The 24,500-nt window shown below is 32.7% G+C and overlaps 1 protein-coding gene across 1 annotated transcript; it reads right to left on the bottom strand.

Moving 5' to 3' along the window:
- Window positions 1–350: 350 nt before the first annotated feature.
- Window positions 351–24,500, bottom strand: LOC143052933 (uncharacterized). Its single transcript, XM_076226099.1, has 7 exons — window positions 24,378–24,500; window positions 23,344–23,414; window positions 20,347–20,540; window positions 15,109–15,398; window positions 13,983–14,212; window positions 11,528–11,864; window positions 351–6,233 (listed from the first exon to the last, which is right to left on the bottom strand). The coding sequence occupies exons 4-7, from the start codon at window positions 15,320–15,322 to the stop codon at window positions 3,829–3,831; spliced, it is 3,186 nt and encodes a 1,061-aa protein (XP_076082214.1). The 5' UTR covers window positions 15,323–15,398; window positions 20,347–20,540; window positions 23,344–23,414; window positions 24,378–24,500; the 3' UTR covers window positions 351–3,828.

Consider the following 24,500-nt stretch of genomic DNA (forward strand, 5'->3'; position numbering starts at 1 on the left):
AGATAATAGTTACCTATATTTAACTAAAACGTATATTTATGGGAGGATTCATGGATCGAAACGAACTTAATAACTCGAAATGTTAGAAATATTTCTTACAGAAATGAGTTCAGTTGTGTTGACATCTGTATTACAAAACAACATTTCCAATCGACGCATTTAATCCCCATCCCTATTGTTGTTGAGGCAAGATCTGACATTGATTGTATAACATGTTCTTCTCTTTAAATGACATAACGTTCATGTTGTCTTTTTTCTGTAGGTTGTCTGTCTCTTTAGCAATCACACAACATCATCTTATTTTTATTTTGATAGAAATATAAAATATTATTAGAGAAGTAAACACAAAATAACACTGAATAATTTTATTCTGATTATTTTTTAGACATGATTTTTATCAACACATTACATTTTTTAATTACAATATATACAATAAGATTATCATAACAATAAACAAAAGTAACAATGAGTATATATACTGAGTGCCAATGAAAACGCAACACTTGTTTTTTTCAAAAAATAAAATTTATATTAGAAATGATAATCTTTCAAAATAAATTGTTCTTGAAAGTTAACAATTCTAGCAATAGATCGATATCAATCAAAAATGTTTCATTGTCATCTTTCAGACGCTATAGGTAAACGAAACATCCAATGTCGAATCATCAACTCATCGTCCTAACAAAAAATGTTACAACCCCGTTGTGCAGCGCAATCTCCACAGCGCAGTGAAACTAATCATCCCGGACGTTTAATGTGATCTCGAGAAATGTTGTTCCACTTGTCCCGCATATCAAACTCAAGATGACTTTATGAATATTGGTGGTGGTTTTCATCGTCTAAACCATGTCCAATCTGATGCAGAATTTGCTCGATCGGACCAAAATCGGGCGAAACACATGACTATTGGCCAAGATGGGTGCCAAATGTCTATGTAACCACCACTGACGGTTTTTTGTACACAATGAATAATTTTTGGTCTACATAATTCGATATTTACGCCTTACGGCCGTTTAGATGTCACTAAGGAAAGACTTTGGTGCTCTTTAACTATTTCTGCGCAAATGGTGCTTTACTGAAATTGCTCCAAAGGATCTACCGTGACCAACATTGAACTCTCGTGACCTTTGTACACCCATCAGAGTCAATATCGAATATGTTTAAGACCAAAGGTATCGGTCTGGCTGAGCGTATCTTGCTTTTTGTACACTGGAATGTCGCTTATCATTAAATGATCCAATTTGGTTGAGTTAGTGGATGATTTGGGTTATTGTTTAGGCTTCAACTTCAGTCTTCTCGTAATTGTATGCAGTGAAAGGGTTTATTGGTTCATGCCAAAAAATGCATGTCACTGGTTGTCAGAAAGTCCTGGCATTTATTCAGATGTTTAATGCAGTTTCCTTGCAATAAGGTCGGGAAAAATCATGACATTAACCAAGCTTTAAATGACAAAATCGCGAAAATGGTGTGTATGTTGAAAAGCGGTGAACTCGGTTTATGTCCGTTCAAAATGTCCCTTACTTCGCATTTGTTCCAAAAATCACTCAACCGTAAAGTTGTCGTCAATTGTCTTAAAAGTGATTTTAAACCAACTTTACAAAGTTCTAATATAAATAAAATAAAAATTATAAGATTGTTTTTAAAAACAAAAGTGTTGCGTTTTCCTTGGCCCTCAGTATATATATTTACTTCAATTTATAATTACATAGCTCCTTATTACGTAAAACTTTCAGATTCCAGTGCATTTTTATTTATATTAATGGAATGATTGTTTGATAAATTCTTCCAAATTTAATTAAAGATCCAAAAGTCTAAACGAATTTCGCAACTCTGTATACTAACTAGAACACATGTTACACGAATACGGGGGGAAATGTATCAATGAAAAGGAATGAACCTTCTTGAAAATTGTCTCAATATGTATAAGAATTACCTTACAGAAGAATCTTGGGGTATTTCTGTTAAAAATTATAATGTCTTATGAATTGAGTAATATTTTAGAGTACACATTTAAATCCAGTTATAAAAAGAAGCATAGGTTTGAATAGAAGTCAGAACTATTTAAATGAATATGTGTTAATGTGTAAATACATATTTTGCACACCTTTTTAGATCTCTTATGTTTGTATGTGGTTGTCACACAGGTGTTTGGTTGCGTCTTAACATTGATCCACTCACTATATAATTTGAGATAAATTAAATTAAACTAGTTTACTTTCTTTCCAGCATCTTTACTGTAATATAAAGTCTCAAAAATCATTGATTATAAAACAAACCACGTACATTTGATAGACAGTAATCCTGCTACAAAACAATTGAAATAGTATAACAATTAACATAAACTAGTTGCTGATTCTTGTGTACAGTGTAATCACGTCTAGATACATTCAGTGAAACATGGAATAAACAGGATGACGATCATAATAAGAAAACAAAACTCAGTTGTTTGACAGTCGTATCAAATTCAACTATATTGTAATAAGGTGTGAGAAAAACTACAGATATAAACAATCAATTGTCAAAAATAGGGGTACATCAGTCAACATTGTGTTTTAATCTTAATCACTACAAAAACAAACAGACATGTCAACAAGAAAAACAGAATTGCATCTAGACAAAGCGCATTTATAAGTTTAAGCGAAACACAAGAATATATAAAAAGAATGTATAACATAAAAATAAAAACTATATGGAAGAATCTACATGATAATCATAAAAATACAAAAGTTGTTGAATACGGAAGAAACAGTATTAATACAGAGTACAATAAAAACTGGATATGGATGATACAGCATGACAATCATGATGTGACAAAAACTGAACAACATGGAAAATATATTATGCAAATCATGATAAGTCAAAATTAAAAAAAACAATACAGCATTTAAATCATGATAAGTCAATTAAGACAATATGTCTAATATGAGAGATACAACATGTAAGTCATTTTAAGACACATACAGCTTTAAATTGAATGAAAATTGTAATAGACAAATATTGTTAAGAATGGAGGATACATCATGAAAATTAGAATAGACAAATACTGTTTAAAATGGTAGATGCAGCATTAACATGAACATATGACAAAATCGGATCAGACTACAATAGTCTAGTAAAAGATTGACCTTAGAGGAATATTATTTGATAAAACTTCAAAATAATGTATATGATCATGATGATAGAATAACATTGTTCACTTAATGTGGTACAGTAATATACTAATAACTTTAATAATTGACAATACAGGCAAACCAATATATTAATAAAGGCAACAGTAGTATACCGCTTTTCAAAACTATATATACTTTGAACAAATATTCACGGAACCAATGCAACAGTGCACAACCAGAAATACTAACAGTGGAACAATTAAACTCATTGAAATCAACAGAGATTGTTTATCAACTATCTCTTCTGTTTATGGTGGAACAAAAAAATGATGTTAAGTAAAACCATGCAGCATGATAACATTGCAGACATGAAGTTAATTTTATAAATCAAACAAATACAGCAGTAATCGAACGAATAGTAGTTGGTATTAAATAAGGACAAATAACAGTAAATAGCAAGTAGAGAGAGAAGCAATGTGATGAATTACAATAGATATCCATCACAGCCATAAGAAATCAAATGAATAACAGCAGACATCTAACAGAGATAAAAGTAATAGGCAGAATAGAAGTGTACCTAAAGTAAAGACAAAAGTAAAGGAGTGAATAAATATCAACAAAAACACAAATCAAGAAATAATAAAGAAAACAGTGGTTTCCGAATCTTTTTGCCGTTTGTTCATGTCACGAGAAACCACTAACTAAGGAGCAATACTTGTTAAAGAAGTGGTTCTGTCTTATGAATGTGTTCTGTTACAATCTCAACTATAGCTGTATGCTTATTATCAATTGCAATCTTTAACGGAGATTTCCCATCAAGTCTGCATATCTTTGTTTCTGCTGCTTTATCTAACAATAAACGTACAATATCCTCATGTCCTACTTCACATGAATAAAATAAGGGTGTGGTGCCGTCTTCTTTTGTTATGTTAATGTTAGCATTGTTGTCCAAAAGACAACAGACTACATCCAACCTACCCATAAAACAAGCAATGTGTAATGGAGAGGAACCAGCTACTACATCAAATGCATAATTCACTGACTTCTGACTGACGTATTCTGTTACACGTGATGATGTACTCTTTACAAGGGTATCGAATATGTTTTGTTCTAATTTTTCTAAAGTTCCAGTTGGATGATTTTTTATCATTTCTGCTATATACTGTTTACTATAGATACAGATATTAGAGTCAGCATTATTCTCTAAAAGTAACTGTGTTATCTCAATGTTTCCATACAGTGCACTGAAATATAAAGCATTACCTCCAACATATGTCTGGACATTAATGTCTGGTTTATGTTTCATTAATGGCTGGACAGGACTCGGACTGTTTCTCATTATGATGTTATTATTGACATATGACGTACTAAGTGGTGTATTGTCACTTGGAACAGGATTCCTCTCTAGTAGTAATCTAACTATATCAGTATGTCCACACATACTTGCCTTTATCAGAGGATTATATCTATTCTTGTTACATAGATTAACATTAGGATTCCTCTCTAACAGTAACTTTACTATATCAGTATGTCCGTTTTGACTTGCCTGTAACAGAGGACTGCGGTCATCCTTGTTACATAGATTAACATCAGGATTCCTCTCTAACAGTAACTTTACTATATCAGTATGTCCGTTTTGACTAGCCTGTAACAGAGGACTACAACCATCCTTGTGACATATATTAACATCAGAATTCCTCTCTAACAGTAACTTTACTATATTAGTATGTCCTTCTTGACTTGCCATGAACAGTCCACTCACCCCATTATCTCTACATTGATCCACAACAACATCATTACTTAACATCCACTGTACCATGTCAGTATGACCATCATAACAATTCCATACCAGTGGAGTAGTACCAAAATTACAGCTCTCCATTGGTTTCACTGTATCCTTGGTGTTGGCTAATGTTATTTGTTGTGGTCTATCTAGTTGTTGCAAGTATTGTATTAATTGTTGTCTGAATGATGATACTTTCATATTATTGTTACTGAACACAACTGCAACCTTTCCGGCTAACCAGTCCTTGATAAACCTTTCTAAATATAATTCTAAATGATCATCTGATATTTCAATAATGAAATCTATGTTACTGTTCTCGTCATCTGGTGATGTCTGCCAAATAAAACGTTCATGTACTAACTCACTATCACCATGTTTTATTAAACAATCAATTATTTTCTTACCAAAGTAATAGGCAAGGATGTCAAACAGTTTATCATGCATAGTACGGTAAATACCATCCTGTTTAGAGACAAATGTACCAACTAAAGTGTCAAGTTCTGTCTTTAAATTTATTTTTGGTATGCTGTTAATTCCACAAGCCTCACATGTGTCTTTTATTATCTTTGTTTGCTCATTGTTAATTCTACCCTTGAACCATTTATCTCTCAATTGATTATTGAAAACAACTAAAAAAGCTAGACAGCATTTTTTACATTTCCCGTCATCACCTTGCCTACTTAAAACATCTAGTTCTCTTTCATAGACAATATATGGATTTTCGAAAAAATTGTTCACATCTCCATGTTTTTCCTCATCATATAAAGAGCACAAAAGAGGAAAAAAATCACTATTTTCTGATATCTTATCAAGATCAACAAATCCGGTACCAATATATTTACTTGCTATACTATTTTTTTCTTTAGATGTAAGGCATAGTTTATCTGATATCAAGTTACATTCACAGGATTTAAAAGGTAATAATGTATTAAACTTATCATCCTTATACACTTGTAACCTACATGATACAATAATCTTACAACATTTATCTGCAATAATTGTGTCAACTACAGGTAACAGTTGTTTCCAGTTATCAATCTGTTGTTGGTTGGCAATGAAATTTCCACAAATATCATCGACAACGAAGACTGTCTGTTCACCAGGTTGATAATAATTTCTGATATCATCTGGTTGTATCACGGGAACTATTTTGTATCCTGCTTTCTGTAGAGTTAGCGCTGTGTGTCTTGCAATAAATGATTTGCCAGCTCCTGATGGGGCAGTTAAAGTCACACAACTGTTGTCCTGTAAACATTCCATGACATTAGCACTAGCTCTCGTAGAAACAAACATATTATCCTTCTTTTTCCAGTCTTCTATTTGTTTATTAAATTGAGCTGAAAAATTAATGTGTAACTAATTCAAATTTTATACTTTGACTATTTATATGAATTATTAATTCTTATTCATAACAGACAGAACAATAGTATATGACATGTGTTACATTGTGTCATCTGAGGATATATTCTACCTTATTATATACATACATCCGTTTTATTCATTACTGAAGGTTGATGGTGTCCTGTAATTGTTTATGTACTTGTTATTTGGTAGATAAAGGCAACAGTAGTATACCGCTGTTCAAAACTCATAAATCCATGGAAAAAAAATTGGGCTAACAAACCAAAACTGAGGTGAACGCATTAAATATAAGAGGAGAACAACGTACAACACCAAAACGCAACACACACATAGATAATTGTATATTGGCCACTATACCACATCTAACATTAGAAATGGACATGAGAAATGTGTCAGAGAGACAACACTCCGACCACAGAACCGACAACAGCAGAAGGTCACCAATGGGTCTTAAATGCAGCGAGAAATTTTTGCACACGGAGGCGCCCTTCAGCTTACCCCTTTACAACTATATATACTAGTTCAGTGATAATGATAAACTCCAGATTATACACAAAAAACTCCCGTTAGCATCATACCATCATAACATATATGAGAAGGACATAACCCGCTCCAGGCCAACAACTGGTTTTACAATAAATGCGTTTAGTTCCGATGCAAATGGAATCAATATTTAAGCCAAAATATGCAATCGTCAATTACCTGACACAAGTATCGGAACTATATCCCTTCTGAACAAGTCTATTTAAAGTTTATGTTAGCTTCTGAGGTTTATATCGACATCTTTTCTGGTTATTTTTATGATATATATATTTAGACCCTTCTACAACGAAATTTGTTTGACATGCACACGTATAAAAATTGCGGTTTTTATCCAACGCAGTCATAGGTTTGAACGTAGTTTTCAATTTAGACTCGTTTATATTTTTTGTTTGGGCATGTATCATATTTTCCCTCCGGTTTATATGATCCGTTCATCCTATATATTGACTCTTAAAATTCAAGAGTTAATCTAAAAATGAGGGTACTTTCTCTAAAAATGAGGGTGCTTTTTATATGGCCTTCCAAATACCGTTTCGATCCCTAACATCACTGAAGAGACATTTATTGTCGAAATCCGGATATGGTGTACTAAAGAAATATTGACACCGAATGTTTGTGGCACAACATCCTGTCCACAAGTTAACAATTTTTTTTTCTGTGACGTATTAAATTTATAATAAGATCCATTTTGTTACAACCTGTGATCAATTTTATTTGGCAATCGCCAATGGCAGTCAGCAGGGTTAAAGAACATCAGTTGTTCGACCTGTTAGTCAAATGCGTTTTGTTTAAATATACTTTTTCACTCTTTTGGTCTTTTGGAAAATGTTGTTTGTGCTGTTTTTAGACCCTTCTACAACGAAATTTGTTTGACATGCACACGTATAAAAATTGCGGTTTTTATCCAACGCAGTCATAGGTTTGAACGTAGTTTTCAATTTAGACTCGTTTATATTTTTTGTTTGGGCATGTATCATATTTTCCCTCCGGTTTATATGATCTTTTCATCCTATATATTGACTCTTAAAATTCAAGAGTTAATCTAAAAATGAGGGTACTTTCTCTAAAAATGAGGGTGCTTTTTATATGGCCTTCCAAATACCGTTTCGATCCCTAACATCACTGAAGAGACATTTATTGTCGAAATCCGGATATGGTGTACTAAAGAAATATTGACACCGAATGTTTGTGGCACAACATCCTGTCCACAAGTTAACAATTTTTTTTTCTGTGACGTATTAAATTTATAATAAGATCCATTTTGTTACAACCTGTGATCAATTTTATTTGGCAATCGCCAATGGCAGTCAGCAGGATTAAAGAACATCAGTTGTTCGACCTGTTAGTCAAATGCGTTTTGTTTAAATATACTTTTTCACTCTTTTGGTCTTTTGGAAAATGTTGTTTGTGCTGTTTTTAGACCCTTCTACAACGAAATTTGTTTGACATGCACACGTATAAAAATTGCGGTTTTTATCCAACGCTGTCATAGGTTTGAACGTAGTTTTCAATTTAGACTCGTTTATATTTTTTGTTTGGGCATGTATCATATTTTCCCTCCGGTTTATATGATCCGTTCATCCTATATATTGACTCTTAAAATTCAAGAGTTAATCTAAAAATGAGGGTACTTTCTCTAAAAATGAGGGTGCTTTTTATATGGCCTTCCAAATACCGTTTCGATCCCTAACATCACTGAAGAGACATTTATTGTCGAAATCCGGATATGGTGTACTAAAGAAATATTGACACCGAATGTTTGTGGCACAACATCCTGTCCACAAGTTAACAATTTTTTTTTTCTGTGACGTATTAAATTTATAATAAGATCCATTTTGTTACAACCTGTGATCAATTTTATTTGGCAATCGCCAATGGCAGTCAGCAGGGTTAAAGAACATCAGTTGTTCGACCTGTTAGTCAAATGCGTTTTGTTTAAATATACTTTTTCACTCTTTTGGTCTTTTGGAAAATGTTGTTTGTGCTGTTTTTAGACCCTTCTACAACGAAATTTTTTTGACATGCACACGTATAAAAATTGCGGTTTTTATCCAACGCAGTCATAGGTTTGAACGTAGTTTTCAATTTAGACTCGTTTATATTTTTTGTTTGGGCATGTATCATATTTTCCCTCCGGTTTATATGATCCGTTCATCCTATATATTGACTCTTAAAATTCAAGAGTTAATCTAAAAATGAGGGTACTTTCTCTAAAAATGAGGGTGCTTTTTATATGGCCTTCCAAATACCGTTTCGATCCCTAACATCACTGAAGAGACATTTATTGTCGAAATCCGGATATGGTGTACTAAAGAAATATTGACACCGAATGTTTGTGGCACAACATCCTGTCCACAAGTTAACAATTTTTTTTTTCTGTGACGTATTAAATTTATAATAAGATCCATTTTGTTACAACCTGTGATCAATTTTATTTGGCAATCGCCAATGGCAGTCAGCAGGGTTAAAGAACATCAGTTGTTCGACCTGTTAGTCAAATGCGTTTTGTTTAAATATACTTTTTCACTCTTTTAGTCTTTTGGAAAATGTTGTTTGTGCTGTTTTTAGACCCTTCTACAACGAAATTTGTTTGACATGCACACGTATAAAAATTGCGGTTTTTATCCAACGCAGTCATAGGTTTGAACGTAGTTTTCAATTTAGACTCGTTTATATTTTTTGTTTGGGCATGTATCATATTTTCCCTCCGGTTTATATGATCCGTTCATCCTATATATTGACTCTTAAAATTCAAGAGTTAATCTAAAAATGAGGGTACTTTCTCTAAAAATGAGGGTGCTTTTTATATGGCCTTCCAAATACCGTTTCGATCCCTAACATCACTGAAGAGACATTTATTGTCGAAATCCGGATATGGTGTACTAAAGAAATATTGACACCGAATGTTTGTGGCACAACATCCTGTCCACAAGTTAACAATTTTTTTTTCTGTGACGTATTAAATTTATAATAAGATCCATTTTGTTACAACCTGTGATCAATTTTATTTGGCAATCGCCAATGGCAGTCAGCAGGGTTAAAGAACATCAGTTGTTCGACCTGTTAGTCAAATGCGTTTTGTTTAAATATACCTTTTCACTCTTTTGGTCTTTTGGAAAATGTTGTTTGTGCTGTTTTTAGACCCTTCTACAACGAAATTTGTTTGACATGCACACGTATACAAATTGCGGTTTTTATCCAACGCAGTCATAGGTTTGAACGTAGTTTTCAATTTAGACTCGTTTATATATATATATATATATACAACTCGTCTAAACATCAACCCAACAATGTTAGATCTGTAAATTTGCTTTCGCAAATTTTGGTTCTTCCCTCGCCGGGATTCGAACCCATGCTACTGTGATATCGTGACACCAAATCGCCTGCACTGCAGCCGTCCCGCTAGACCACACGATATATATATATATATATTTATTCAAGACACAGCTTGTGATTAATTAATTTGGAAATAGTCAATGGCAGTCAGAAGAGTTAAAGAACATCTGTTGTTCGACCTGTTAGTCAAATGCGTTTTGCTAAAATACATTTTTCACTCTTTTTTTGTTTTGCTGTAAATAGACCCCTCTACAAAGAAATTTGTTCCATGCACACGTATAAAAATTGCGATTTGTATCTAACGCAATCATAGGTTTGAACGTTGTTTTCAATGTAGACTTGTTAATATGTTGTATATTGTATATCCCTTGAAAATATGTCATTGGGAAAACAATCATATATTTCCCTAGTTAAACATCAAGTATTTCTTTGAAAATATAGGTAAAATTACATAAATTTACGTGAAAAACTTGTAATTTTAACGCATCTTAAACTAATTGTTAAACATTGAGTTGAAAAGTGAATGTTAGAAAACACTCAACTAACAACACGATTTCTAGTTTTATTATTTGCTGGTTGAATAAATAGTCTATGCATTATAACATACATGGATGCCATAAAACCAGGTTCAACCCACCACTTTTATTCCCCTTTAAAAGTGTCATGTACCAAGTCAGGAAGATGGGCATTGTTATAATATTGTTCGTTTCTGTGTGTGTTGCATTTTAACGTTGAGTCGTTTGTGTTTTCTCTTATTTTTGAGATATTGAGATAAGACGTGGCACGGTACTTGTCTATCTCAAATTCACGTATTTGGTTTTGATGTTATATTTGTTAGTATCGTGGTGTTTTGTCTGTTGCTTGGTCCGTTTCTGTGTGTGTTGCGTTTCGGTGTTGTGTCGTTCTTCTCCTCTTATATTTAATGCGTTTCCCTCGGTTTTAGTTTGTTACCCCGATTTTATTTTTTGTCCATGGATTTATGAGTTTTGAACAGCGGTATACTACTGTTGCCTTTATGTAGTCAATGAAAGCAACATAAGTATTCCGCTGTTCGAAAATTATAAATCGATTGAAACCAAAAAAAATTTCGGGTTACAAGCTAATACCGAGTAAAAACGTCAGTAATAAGATGAAAACAACGAGGCAAAAGAAACACTAAAGTGAACAAAGTAGCAAACACAGGAACATTATTCGAAAAACTGGTTGGTTTAAACTGTTTTTGTGGACAGTAAAACCACGCACTTTTATGACAATGTTTAATATGACACTAAAAAAAAGATAGATTAAGAAAATGTTTTCAAATGATCAATACAGGATAAAGCAATTAAAACTATAAGAGAAATAGGGAAAAAAATGTTCTATATCAACTGTATCAATAATCATTATATACCTCTGATGTTTGGTGGTATTGGGTTTTTAAAACCTTTTCTGATTAGTACTTGTTCAGCCCGTAAAAACCTGACGGAATTCTTTAATGTACTGTTGGAAGACTTTAATATACTGTGGGAAGTCTTTAATGTACCGTGCAAAGATTGTAATTTTCTGAGATTTTCTGTTACTTTTGACTGTTTCTTCCTCAAATTGTATGTTGTTAGTTTTAGTTCTTTCATCTCTTCAAGTGATTGTTTGACTTCCAATATAATTTCCTGATTAGACTGGTCTAAGATTTTCAGCTTTAACTCTTGACACTCTTGGAACATGGTTTGATCTCCCAATCGACCTACAGCCTGGAAATGAAATCATTTATGGAATACATCAATGTATGATATGAACTATTTATCAATAAACATTTCTTGTTCTATCATACCTGCGAACGTTTATCTCGATAACCATTTCAAATACATCTAATTAAGTCTTGCTTGTTAATCAAAACTGCTAGGCGTCTGCTTCGGGTAAAAAATGAAATCACAAAAAAGGTCTGGGGAAATTGCATTGTGTAAAAAGTGAATCACAATAAAACTGAACTCAGAGGAAAATTGAAAACAGAAAGTCACTAATTAAATGGCAAAATCAAAAGCCCAAATACATCAAACAAATGAATAACAACTGTCACATTCCAAACTTGATTTAGAAATTTTCTACTGTAGAAATTAAAATGGTGGATTTAACATGATTGAACCTTTCACTTGTATAATAGTCGCATCACATCTAACAGGGCAATAACATTGTGTTTAACATACAAGATAAAGCAAAATGTAAAGTAAGAGAACTGAGTTACACCACAAAGTGTTCACCTGTTTTAACCGTTGTTTATGGTGTTTTAATGCAATATGCCAATCAATGAATGCTATACCTCTGCGTGATGTATGCTCTTTTCCTTATATTAAATTACGAACAATCATGTGTATACATTATTTGTTTAAAAGTTTATCAATTTAGTTCATACAGAATGTGTTTTTTTAACATTTAGCTTCATGTTCCCTTTGTCAACACATTAATATAGAATAACATTAATTTCTTAAGGTACTTTCATAGGATTTAACAACACTAAATAATCAATCTCATCAATTAAACAATGTCATCCGTTCTAGACATTTATCCGCTATAGCCTTCTGGATTAAATTATCAACGGAATTGTAAACTGTTCAGCTGTTACGTTTTAACAACGGATTTTAAATGTAACGGTCAGCATTGAAATCTCATGCAACTTCATTGAAATATCACACGTTATAGTAATTTTATAACAAATGCATAATTTCAGCCTTCAATCTTAGCTTTCATGCAGCCTTTAATCCACTTTGAATATGAAGAGTTAAAGTGGAAGTAAAAGTGTTAATATCAATATACGTTATTAATTATTTCAAACATCATTAGATCCATCCGAATCGTCATTTCAGGATATTGTTAGACCTTGTTTCAAGTTGTTAGTGGAAAAAACATTAAAGTTCTTATGTTCATGTTTAATGCTGATAATTCTAAGACTAAGTTGATAATTCCAAGAATAAAGTTACCAATTCCAAAATTTAATTTAAAATTTCCAACATTAAATTTAGATATTTCTAAGATTAAAATTAATCTTTCCAAAATAAAAGTTCATATTTTCCAGATAAAAGTTCATATCTTCAAGATAAAAGTTCATATTTTCAAGATAAAAGTTAGAGTTTCCAAAATAGAAATTGGAATTTCCAAGAAATAGTGTTAATATTAAAGAAACACATCAGTACTTTATCGATGTAAAAAAGTAATAAATCGATATAGATTAAACAAATCGGTAACAACAAAAACCGGAGGAAACACATCAAATATAAGAGAAAATCAAAGGAACAACAAAAACACTAAAGTTCAACAAAAATAAACGCCAATATACCTAACTTTGTACAGGACATTTTAAGAAAAAAATACTTGAACCTGATTATATGGCTACTAAAAGCTTGCATGGATATGACAATGTAATTTTTTTTTAAAACTACCGCTACCTTCATTTATTTTGATTAGCAAAACACTTATTAATTGAACATGTTAAAAGTAAAATCACAAAAATACTGAACTTAGAGGAAAATCAATTCGGAAAATCCATCATCACATGGCAAAATCAAATAACAAAACGCATAGGCGTATAGGCAAATTGGTATAGGCATTTTTTTTTCTGTAAATTAACTCGACTATAGCAAAATTACAGCAACTTCAGGACAGGGATAGACCTTAATCTACTAATTGAGTTTAAGTACGTCACATTTGATTTAACGTTTTTTTTGTTTTTTAAGTATGAGTTAAAAAGAAGTAGATTGTTCTAGAAATTGACTGGTAAGAGCTAAACACTCAAAAATTGATTGTCTCCTGAAAATCTAAAGTAGGAAAATCAAATCTACCTTGTCAGTTTTGATCATTGTAGCATTACAACTTACATTTGATATATCTGTCCATGCTGTATGGAAATAGGCAGTGTCTACTGTATTACTATCATGATGAGCTAGTTTATTCCTATAATATTTTATTCTGGCTAAATCAGATCCTGGAGTTGTTTCCCCTGGTAGTGGTAGACTGTCAAATCCATTGACTGGTTGATTGATAGAGGTCAAGTTTCTGATTAAACAGATCATCAACGTTACATCGAATGTTTTTGAATCCGGAATCCCTGTGAAATCAAGAAAAAAATATATGATTTATACTCGTTATGTCAGAGTAAAATTAGTTATGAATATTACAATATGTAGTATAAAAATCGACAGATATTATGTTATTTTAAAAGATACAAAAAAATGTGTATTGAAAGCTTACTTATAAAATTGTGTATTAAAAGCTACATTCATTTAAGGTAAGGGCTGTTTAAATCAAGATGACAAACACTTTTGCCGGCTATTTTAAACATGCAAGGTATGTCATCTGCTTGTCAAATCAAAGGTTTGGGGCTTTTACATGCGTCATTTCCCGCTAAGGTAAAATACAAATACAAATGCTATGTGTTCCTTTTATGAAACGTCATGATACAAAATGATACAGTTCCAGCAGTAAGGCATGGTAAGAGGACCAAAAAAAAAAATAATTTTAACCGTTTTGCCAATAAAACAACAATTTGTCAAAATAGACAAAATGATTGTACAAACTATTACATGAAAACAATAGTTCCAATAGGCATAATGTGTGTTACCAGTTTTCGATTGGCACTGATTTTCAAATTACTCCTAAGTATCATGATCAGAGGCTCAACAGTCCCTCAGAGAAAGACATGAGGACGGTACCACAAATGAATTGAAAAGTTAGTTTAAGTAAAACACCTGACGGTAGTATGTCTAATTTATATGATTGCAACATCTAAACAAAATGTTTCCTTTTATATCTAGGCGATAGCTGAGTGATCATGATTAATCATAACATCATTGTAAAAAGTAATTTGTAATGAACGAATTAGTCAATCTTTAACTTGATTATTCAGAAATGTATTTATTCTAGTCCTAACAAGAACAACACAAATTTTGAATCTCATGTTAATGAAATCTAAATTCAAATGTCTACCGTAACATAAAGACGTACCATTTCTTGGAATCAAAAGATTCCATTGAGCCTGATTTATGACTCTTTTTAATTTCAAGTCCAAAATAGTGTTGTAGTTTGTATTCAGCGTTGATGGTAGATACGTAGGTGGAAATTCTCTGTCAAAATAAGTACGGACTGCTCTAGGTGTCACTCCTTTCAATAACAAGGCTAGGCGGACATAATTTTCTTCTTCATCAGAAAGAGGTGCCATGGTTTCAGAGACTTGGCTAATGGCCAAGAGAAACCTATATCATCAGATTTATTATTACTTAATGGGTCATGTATTCCTGAAAAATTAAAGATGTTTAATTATTTTAGAAAAAAAAGTTCAATAATCTATAGATTGTGTTATCATTGTCTACAATTTAACAACCACGATACTGAACACATAAAAAATAGTAAACCAAGTTCAAAAATAAGACAGCAGCTTCTGACTTACAAACTATTGTGACCGCATTGTTGCCATTATTTCCAAAAATGAAAATCACATAGGGTAAAACCGATTAAGATAACCACTTAAAGAGTGTGTGTAAAATTACTGTTCTTATAAATTTGTATAGGTAGGTGCTTTATTTTAACCAACGGAAGAGAAGTGAAAAGCACATTAATTTTGCAATTCAAAAACAACTAAATACGACTTACAATGTTATTTTTGTCTGACACATTTACATCTCGACAAATAATTTATGTGATGCAGAGAAAGCTAGAAAAAACATTGATTAAAAATATAACGTGTTTTTAAATTGAGTACTCTAGATACCCGTTTGCCTACACTCCCATCACATCAATTGGAAGGGATATTTAATAAGGAATTGACGATAAGAGAAAACAACCAATCTGATAATTGTTTTATTAAAATTTTCAATTTTCAAATAAATCACGTACTTCCGGTTACATGAATGTATATTTCAACATGGAAGTAAAAACGAAAGTTTCTCCATGAAAAATAAGTTGTTGTATCGCAGATAAAGCCCCAAACAACATTGTTTTTGTATGTATACATTGTATCTCATTACATAGATTGCTTGTTACATGAATTATGTACAGATGGGTGCACTCCTAACCTGTACAGCAAGTTAACTTGATAACCAGTCATTTGGACTGGTCAAAGTTAACCTGTGACCGAATATAGGACTGCTCTGACCAGTCCTAGGACCAAAATCTAGTTAACTTGAAAAGCGGACTTGGTCCTAGGACTGTTTTTATGTCTGTTAAAAAGTTAACTTGGAAACAGGTCCGCTATTGATATAAGTTAACTTCGAACCAGTCCTGTCATAAGATAACATAAGTTAACTTCGGAACCAGTCCTGTCATAAAGTTAACATAAGTTAACTTGGAAACCGGTCCTGCCACAAAGTTAACTTCTGCTTGGACAAATCCGATCAAAACCAGACCTGTTCCCAAGTAAACTTTTGACTGGTCTGCTCAACACTAAGTTAACTTGTAACCAGGACCGCTCTTCGTTGATTTAAAAAAAAAATAATATCTTTGTTTCGTAGTATAAACATCGAAAATAAAGTAATTTGAAAATGAATACTTCCGTTTTATGAACAGGATTAAACACAAATATTTGAAAATAAGTACGCACAGAACGTACCACAAATTTATCTGTGATCTGAAACTGTATCTATTATAAAAACGATCTCGGTTACAATGATAACAGGCACTGAATATATATATATTCGGAGATCAAATTCAATCATATTATGCATATTTTTAAAAAGAAGTATATTTGATGTTAGGTGTATACGTCCTTGTTAGTTATACATCCTTGAACTATGCAGCCACAATCAGCAATAGTTTAATTCAGTTAAATAATGACTACAAATTTTTGTTCGGCTAAATAAAGGGTGCCAGCATGTCCTCTTTTTACTCAAAATACTGATACGTAACAAAATTTCAGTAGTTTTGATGCCTCCAGTTGACTTGTACAACAAAATTATTTGACCGCATCCACCAAAACTGACCATATATGCACTTTAATTTGTAAATCTATATACCCGCATAGTAATTCAGCCATATTTTTTATGTCAGGCTTCAATGTATAATACAATCATGACAATGGACAGCAAAATTGCAATATAATAACAAAAAAATTTGGTTCGCATAAATTTAGGATACCAGCATGTGCTCATTTTATTCAAAATATTGATACGTAACAAAATTTGAGTAGTTTTGATACCTCCAGTTGACTTGTACAACAAAATTATTTGACCGCATCCACCAAAACTGACCATATGTGCAAGTAAATTTGTAAATCTATATACCCGCATAGTAAATTTGTATCAGCCATATTTTTTATGTCAGGATTCAATGTATAAAACAATCATGACAATGGACAGCAAAATTGCAATATAATAACAAAAAAATGTGGTTCGCATAAATTAAGGATACCAGCATGTCCTCATTTTATTCAAAATATTGATACGTAACAAAATTTCAGTAGTTTTGATACCTCCAACGGACTTGTACAACAATTATTTGACCGCATTACCAAAACTGACCAAATGTGAACTTTAAATTGTAAATCTATATACCAGCATAGTAAATCAGCCTTATTTTTAATTTCAGGATTCAATGTATAATACTATCATGACAATGGACAGCAATATTGCAATATAATAACAACAAATTTTTGTTCACATAAATTCAGAATTCCAGCATGTCCTCATTTTATTCAAAATATTGATACGTAACAAAATATCAGTAGTTTTGATACCTCCAACTGACTTGTACAACAAAATTATTTGACCGCATCCACCAAAACTGACCATATGTCATTAATTTGAAAATCTATATACCCGGACAGTTAATCAGTCATTTTTTTATGTCAGGATTTAATGTATAATACAATCATGACAATGGACAGCAATATTGCAATTTAATAACAACAAATTTTTGATCGCATAAATTTAGGATACCAGCGTGTCCTCCTTTTATTCAAAATATTGATACGTAACAAAATTTCAGTAGTTTTAATACCTCGATCATTCTGACTTGGAAAACAAAACTTTTTGACCAAAACTGATCATATGTGCACTTTTATTTGCAAATCTATATACCAGAATACCATTGTACCGAGCGCCTTAATGTCTTCTCCAGGCGCTACTGTTCACATTTTAGTAGGACCGTAAATGTACACGTAATCAATAATATTGGAAAACTATTAACAAATGATTAATGCAAAAAATATTCTGAATAAATTGAGAATGTCAGAATTTCATCTCTTTATTCATAATAACAGTAACATCATATATAGGAGTTCATGATGGTGTACGTGTAAAACAAAACTATTTATAATATGCCACATCATCAAAGTACCAACACTGACATGTCTGAATTCATTTGTACTTTTTACAACGATTTAATAAAAAAAAATATACGAGGTTCTCTTCTTGGAATCTATTATGTCGGTTGATTGATTTTGTTTATAGTTAAACGTCAAGTGGCAACTATTTCATTACAGTGCGCATCTATAATACTAAAATTACGAGGTCCAATTTGTCAGCCGTCATCACGTAAAAACGACGAATCACAGAATTCAACTTTATATATAACTAATATAGTACAAAGGTGTAGATTAAAAATTACACCACTCCAGGCCCTTTTGTTTTCCATGTAATTAATATTGCCAATAATTAAGAAGTTCCGGGTCGAGCCCGATACCGATACCAATAGTATATTCACCTGTTACCTATTACCTTATCTGTACGTTCCGCATCCGACAGGCGCACCACCAAACGGTGTAGTTAGGATTAATATGATATATACACGGGTCATTATCACAGGGTTGACACTACTAAATTGTCAAATTGTTACCTATTGTAGTATTTTAATCAGTAAGACTTTCTAAGATAACAATACGAATACTAAAAATCTGTGACTAAAAATAAGGCGTATAGGAACAGTTTTCAATTTGTTAGCGGGCATGACGTAAAACAGCGAATCAAAGAATTCAACTTTATTTATAACTAATAAAGGACTATGCTGTTGATTAAAAAATACTCCATTCCAGGACCTTTTGTTTTCTAAATAATTAATATTACCAATAATTGATAAGTTCCAGTTCGACGGATTCAAACAGAAAGATTTGATAGCAGAGAAAACTTTGTATCTTATAATCGGCATGACTTTATCAGATGACCGTACTAATACTAAAATAAGGCTTGCGAATAGTTATATACTTTAATTCAGTCACGGACCCGCGATATCACGGGTGTGTTCTAGTTGAGTATAATTTTAGGACGTCCCATATAAATATCGGCAATGACAAATCTCTCGATAAATCTGACGAATTTGACGAGATTGTTGATAGTTTTACCACACCTATGCTTACGGACACTTTACAATTTCTGTTAGAATATTCTGCGGGAAATAGAATAGTAAATCCAATGCAAACAAGTTGAATATCAATGAAATATCCATGCAAGTATAAATTTATGCATAAAGTAAAATTTAGGAAGGGACAGGTAAACAACGGGGAACGAAGTAACGAAGACAATGTTGCCGATATCCCGTGATATAAGAATATTGTTCCGATGCGTTGGATAACCTTTCTATCCGCCTTCTAATAAAAAAAAAAAACTCTGTGTGATCGTATAGCCATTTTTTATTATATAAGAATGCATGTATATCAAATAAAAGAGAGCATTTGTATAATATCTAGTAGAGTCTAGCGAGTAAATAATAAATGATATCTGTGGAAAAACAATGCGAATGTTGTTTACATATTTTAATGAAAACTCAAGTCTGATATGCAAACTCTTATAACGATAATCTGTGATAAGCAGACCTGTCCTCAGGTCTGGTCAATAGCAGACTTGTCCACAGGTCTGGTCAAAAGCAGACTTGTCCTCATGTCTGGTCAGGAGCAGCTAGACCTGTCCATAGGTCTGGTCTGAGGCAGACCTGTCCTCAGGACTGGTCAAAAGCAGACTTGTCCACAGGTCTGGTCTGGGGCAGAGCTGTCCTCAGGACTGGTCAAAAGCAGACTTGTCCACAGGTCTGATCTGGAGCAGACTTGTCGATAGGTCTGCAGCAGTCCTAAAAAAGCAGACCGTAGGTCTGGTCCACCAACGACGAAGTTAACTTGCTTGACTGCTTAAAAATTCTCAAGTTAACTTAGAAAGCAGTCACCAAGTTCACTCTAAGTTAACTTTTGTCAAGGTTAGGACCGCACCCATCTGTATTGACTTTTTCACTTGGAAACTCAATATATTCCCATACGAAACTTACCGAAGAGGAAATCCTGGATCATCATAGGTCAGTTCAATGTTCCTTTTGAGTTTATATCAAAACTGAAGAACTGGATCTTCCATAACTGTATTGGATACCTAACTTATTTTAGTGTCCTTTCAAACAACAATATAGTGATGGGCCTTCCAGATGCTCCACAAAACCTCTTTCTAAATTCTAAACATCTATTTTATCTGCAATCAAAGCAGGGCTTTAAATTGTTTGTGAAACTGCTTATTCTAAAGTTGACGTGCATCAGATATTGGCACTAAAAAAATCAAAGATCTTTTCTAAACTTCATAAAATTTAAGACGCTTAAACTGCAAAAGTATTAAAACAATTAACTTGTCTACACTTTACACAAGTATTACCCATTCCAAACTAAAATAAAAATTGAAAGAGTTGGTATTGTATTTTTTTAAATCTCGAACGTAGATACGAATATCTTGTAGTGAGAAGAGAAACATCCTACTTTGCTTCTTTATTATTCTGAAACAGGAACTTCTAAGGAAGAAAGATAAGAAGTAAGCAACTTCCATTAGCTTTACGTTCCGTTATATACATGATGTTCTCTCACTAACAATACAACAAATGGTGACTATGTAGACCAAATATATCCCATCGAAATAGCGTTAAAGAATACTACAGATACAGCTGACTCTGTCTCATATCTTGACTTATATCTAGAAAATGACAATGAGTGTCGGTTGAAAACAAATTTTACGACAAAAGAAATGATTTCAGGCTCCCTATTGTAAACTTTCCATTTCTAGGTAGCAACGTCGCAACATCGCCTGCATACGGATTATATTAATTCCATTAAATTCAATAGATATTTCTTGGCTTGTATTTTCTATCATGATTTTCTTGATAGAGGGTTGCTGCTCACAAGGAAGCTATCAAACCAATAGTTATAAATAGTGAAATTGAAATCATCCCTTCGAAATTCGAAAATTTTACGAACGCCATCAGGAGTTGGTTGAGGGTTTATCGGTTGACGGTTATGTATATTGCTGGGTCTTCCAAGTGCTCCCAATTCTAGATTATTAACATCTATTTTATCAGCAATCAAAGACGGGCTTCAAAGTTATTGTGAAACTGCCTATTCTAGAGGTGGCGTGAATCAGATGTGGATACTTAAAAATTCCAAAGATCTTTTAGAGTACATACGATCTAACTCTCTTTCATCTTGTACCAGTATTAAAACATTTTGACTTTTCTACTCTTTACACAAGTATTCCGCATTCCAAACTAAAAGACAAATTAAAAGAGTTGGTATTACTTTGCTTCTTAAAAAAGAATGGCCAACGTAGATACAAGTATCTTTTCTTAGGGAGGGATAAATCCTACTTTGTAAAGAATCATTCTGATTCAAACAAAAAAATATCTGAAACCGATATTATCAAGATGCTTGATTTCTTGATTGACAACATATTTGTTACGTTCGGAGGACGTGTTTTTCAACAGACTGTTTGCATCCCAATGGTAACAAACTGTGCCCCTCTACTTGCTGACTTGTTTTTTTATTATTATGAGGCTGACTTCATGCAGGAACTTCTCAGGAAGAAAGATAAGTAGTTAGCAATATCCTTTAACTCTACTTTCCGCTATATAGATGACGTTCTTTCACTAAACAATTCAAAATTTGGTGACTATGTGAATCGCATCTATCCCATTGAATTGGAGATAAAGGATAATACAGATACAGTTAAGTCGGCTTCATATCTTGACTTACATCTAGAAATTGACAACGAGGGTCGGTGGAAGACAAAACTTTACGACAAAAGAGATGATTTCAGCTTTCCGATTGTGAACTTTCCATTTCTAAGTAGCAACATTCCAGAAGCACCTGCATACGGGGTATATATCTCCCAATTGATACGATAGTCCCGTGCTTGCATTTCCTATCATGATTTTCTTGATAGAGGGTTGCTGCTCACAAGGAAGCTATTGAAACCAAGAGTTCCAAATGGTGAAGTTGAAATCATCCCTTCGTAAATTTTACGGACGCAATCACGAGTTGGTTGACCGTTATGGAACAACCGTTTCACAAATTATATCGGATATGTTCCTTACGTCGTAAATACAATCCCCATCCCTTTCATGAATTTGACCTACCGCATTAGACTATTTACCGGATTTGTAATCACATAAGCAACACGACGGGTGCCGCATGTGAAGCAGGATCTGCTTACCTTTCCGGAGCACCTGAGATCACCCCTAGTTTTTGGTGGGGTTCGTGTTGTTTATTCTTTAGTTTTCTATGTTGTGTCATCTGTACTATTGTTTTTTTTTATTAGCCATGGCGTTGTCGGTTTGTTTTAGACGAGTTTGACTGTCCCTTTGGTATCTTTTGTCCCTCTTTTCTTTCTTTATGGTAATAGAATAACCGTTTCACAGATGATATCACATATGGTCCGTATGTCGTAAGTACAATACCCTTCCATTTTCACGAATGTGACTTACCGAATGAAACCATTTACCGGATTTGTAATAACACAAGTAATACGACGGACGAATGCTACATGTGTAGCTGGATTTGCTTATTCTTTCGGAGTACCTAAGATCACCCCAGGATATAGTAGGGTTTGTGTTGCATAGTTTTTAGGTTTCTCAGTTGTGTCTTGTGTACTTTTATTTGTCTGTTTGTTTTTTTATTTTTAAATTTTTAAAAGGTAATTTTTAATCTTTGAGTTTGACTGTCCCTTTGTTATCATTCGCCCATCTTTTCTGGTTAAGTTTGTACGATTAAGTCGATTAATGTAGACGCAGAAGTTCATACTGATAGCGAAGTAATCCGATCTTATATGTCGGTGCTAATTTTCGTCTACTTTTACTGTTTCACCTATGATATGGAGCCCTTAAACATGCTTAATCTACGATAAGGAAGCATACCAAGTCACCCCACTTTCTATGCATTGTTACCACTCTTGTTTTCATACTCGCACATCTTATAGAAACATGTTCATTCTCTTTTCTAAAGTCCTGCCAACTCACCAAACTAATGAATTAAGGTCCAGAACCTTCCCTAGATTATAAAAATCCGTGTCTCCTTTCAAGTGCCAACTCTACAACGAGAAACGTATGCAACTCATTTGTTCTAATCATACTACATAAACATATTAAATTAATGAATATAATATGACTCTATCAACACATATGGCAACTTGTTGATTCACATTGTCAATCCGAATCGTTATTTTTCTTATAAAGACATATTTCTTATTTCTTCTGTTCTACAAGGGTCACGGTAAAATTCTACTGTATGATTTTTTTTAGATAAAAACCGAGCATGCAATGCAAAAGTAGTAGTCTATTAAGGAAAGATGATTTTCAAATCGCTGCATACTCGTTCACAGTGTATATACCTTGAGCGTTCACCTCATTGAACATGATACAAAAGTAAATACCCTGTATTTTTAGCTAATACATTACTTAAGGTAGTTGCAATAAGGAAATATAAGGGAGGTCATAAGTTTAAACGAAATAATATACGACACGTGACTCGATCATTTCAAAGTCTACTTCTTTGTTATATGGACCTTTAAATACGGATTTAATCGTTCTGTATTACCTTTTAAAGTTATTATTAGACATGTAATATTATACGATACGAAGAAGACTGAAAAACCTGTCAGACTACTTTCTAAAATTAGAATACTTTAAAGGAATAAATATAATATATGAAAAAAGAATGGACTTTTGGTTTTACCTCTCTTTTTTTAATATAAATTTGATAATATTATAGTGAAATAATAACTTGAAAAGTTATTGGCAAACTATTATTGAGTCTTTAAAAGGGGCAATACAAGGTTTAAGGGAGTGGTTTTTTATGGCACTTTCGACAAATGTGCAGCCGATGTGGGGCTCATGTGACCGCCAATGTTTTTAAAAATATATGATTCTCTTCGTAACGGTCAAATAATTTTAAGTTACACAAATATAGATGAAATAAAGTTTTAGAATAATGTCTTTAATGTCTGCATAAGTTTGTATATGTACCAATATTTAAAATAGCTAATCAAACTTACCTTCAAATTTGAAAACGTCGTCTAAGTTCAAAAGAATGTTTACGATAGTTGCATATTAATATAAATTGATTTGTCCGACTGACGTCAAGTGTAGTCATTTTGATTTAACATACGGGTATATTC

Source organism: Mytilus galloprovincialis, chromosome 11 (genome assembly GCF_965363235.1).
Source record: "Mytilus galloprovincialis chromosome 11, xbMytGall1.hap1.1, whole genome shotgun sequence".
In the NCBI taxonomy this organism is placed as follows: domain Eukaryota; kingdom Metazoa; phylum Mollusca; class Bivalvia; order Mytilida; family Mytilidae; genus Mytilus; species Mytilus galloprovincialis.

Coding starts and splice junctions, on each gene's coding strand:
- LOC143052933 (XM_076226099.1), bottom strand. CDS start 15,322: ATGGCACCTCTTTCTGATGAAGAAGAAAATTATGTCCGCCTAGCCTTG. Junction 14,213..15,108: donor TCTTTTGATTCCAAGAAATG/GTACGTCTTTAT, acceptor TTGATTTCACAG/GGATTCCGGATTCAAAAACA. Junction 6,234..11,527: donor AATACCACCAAACATCAGAG/GTATATAATGAT, acceptor TTAATTTTTCAG/CTCAATTTAATAAACAAATA.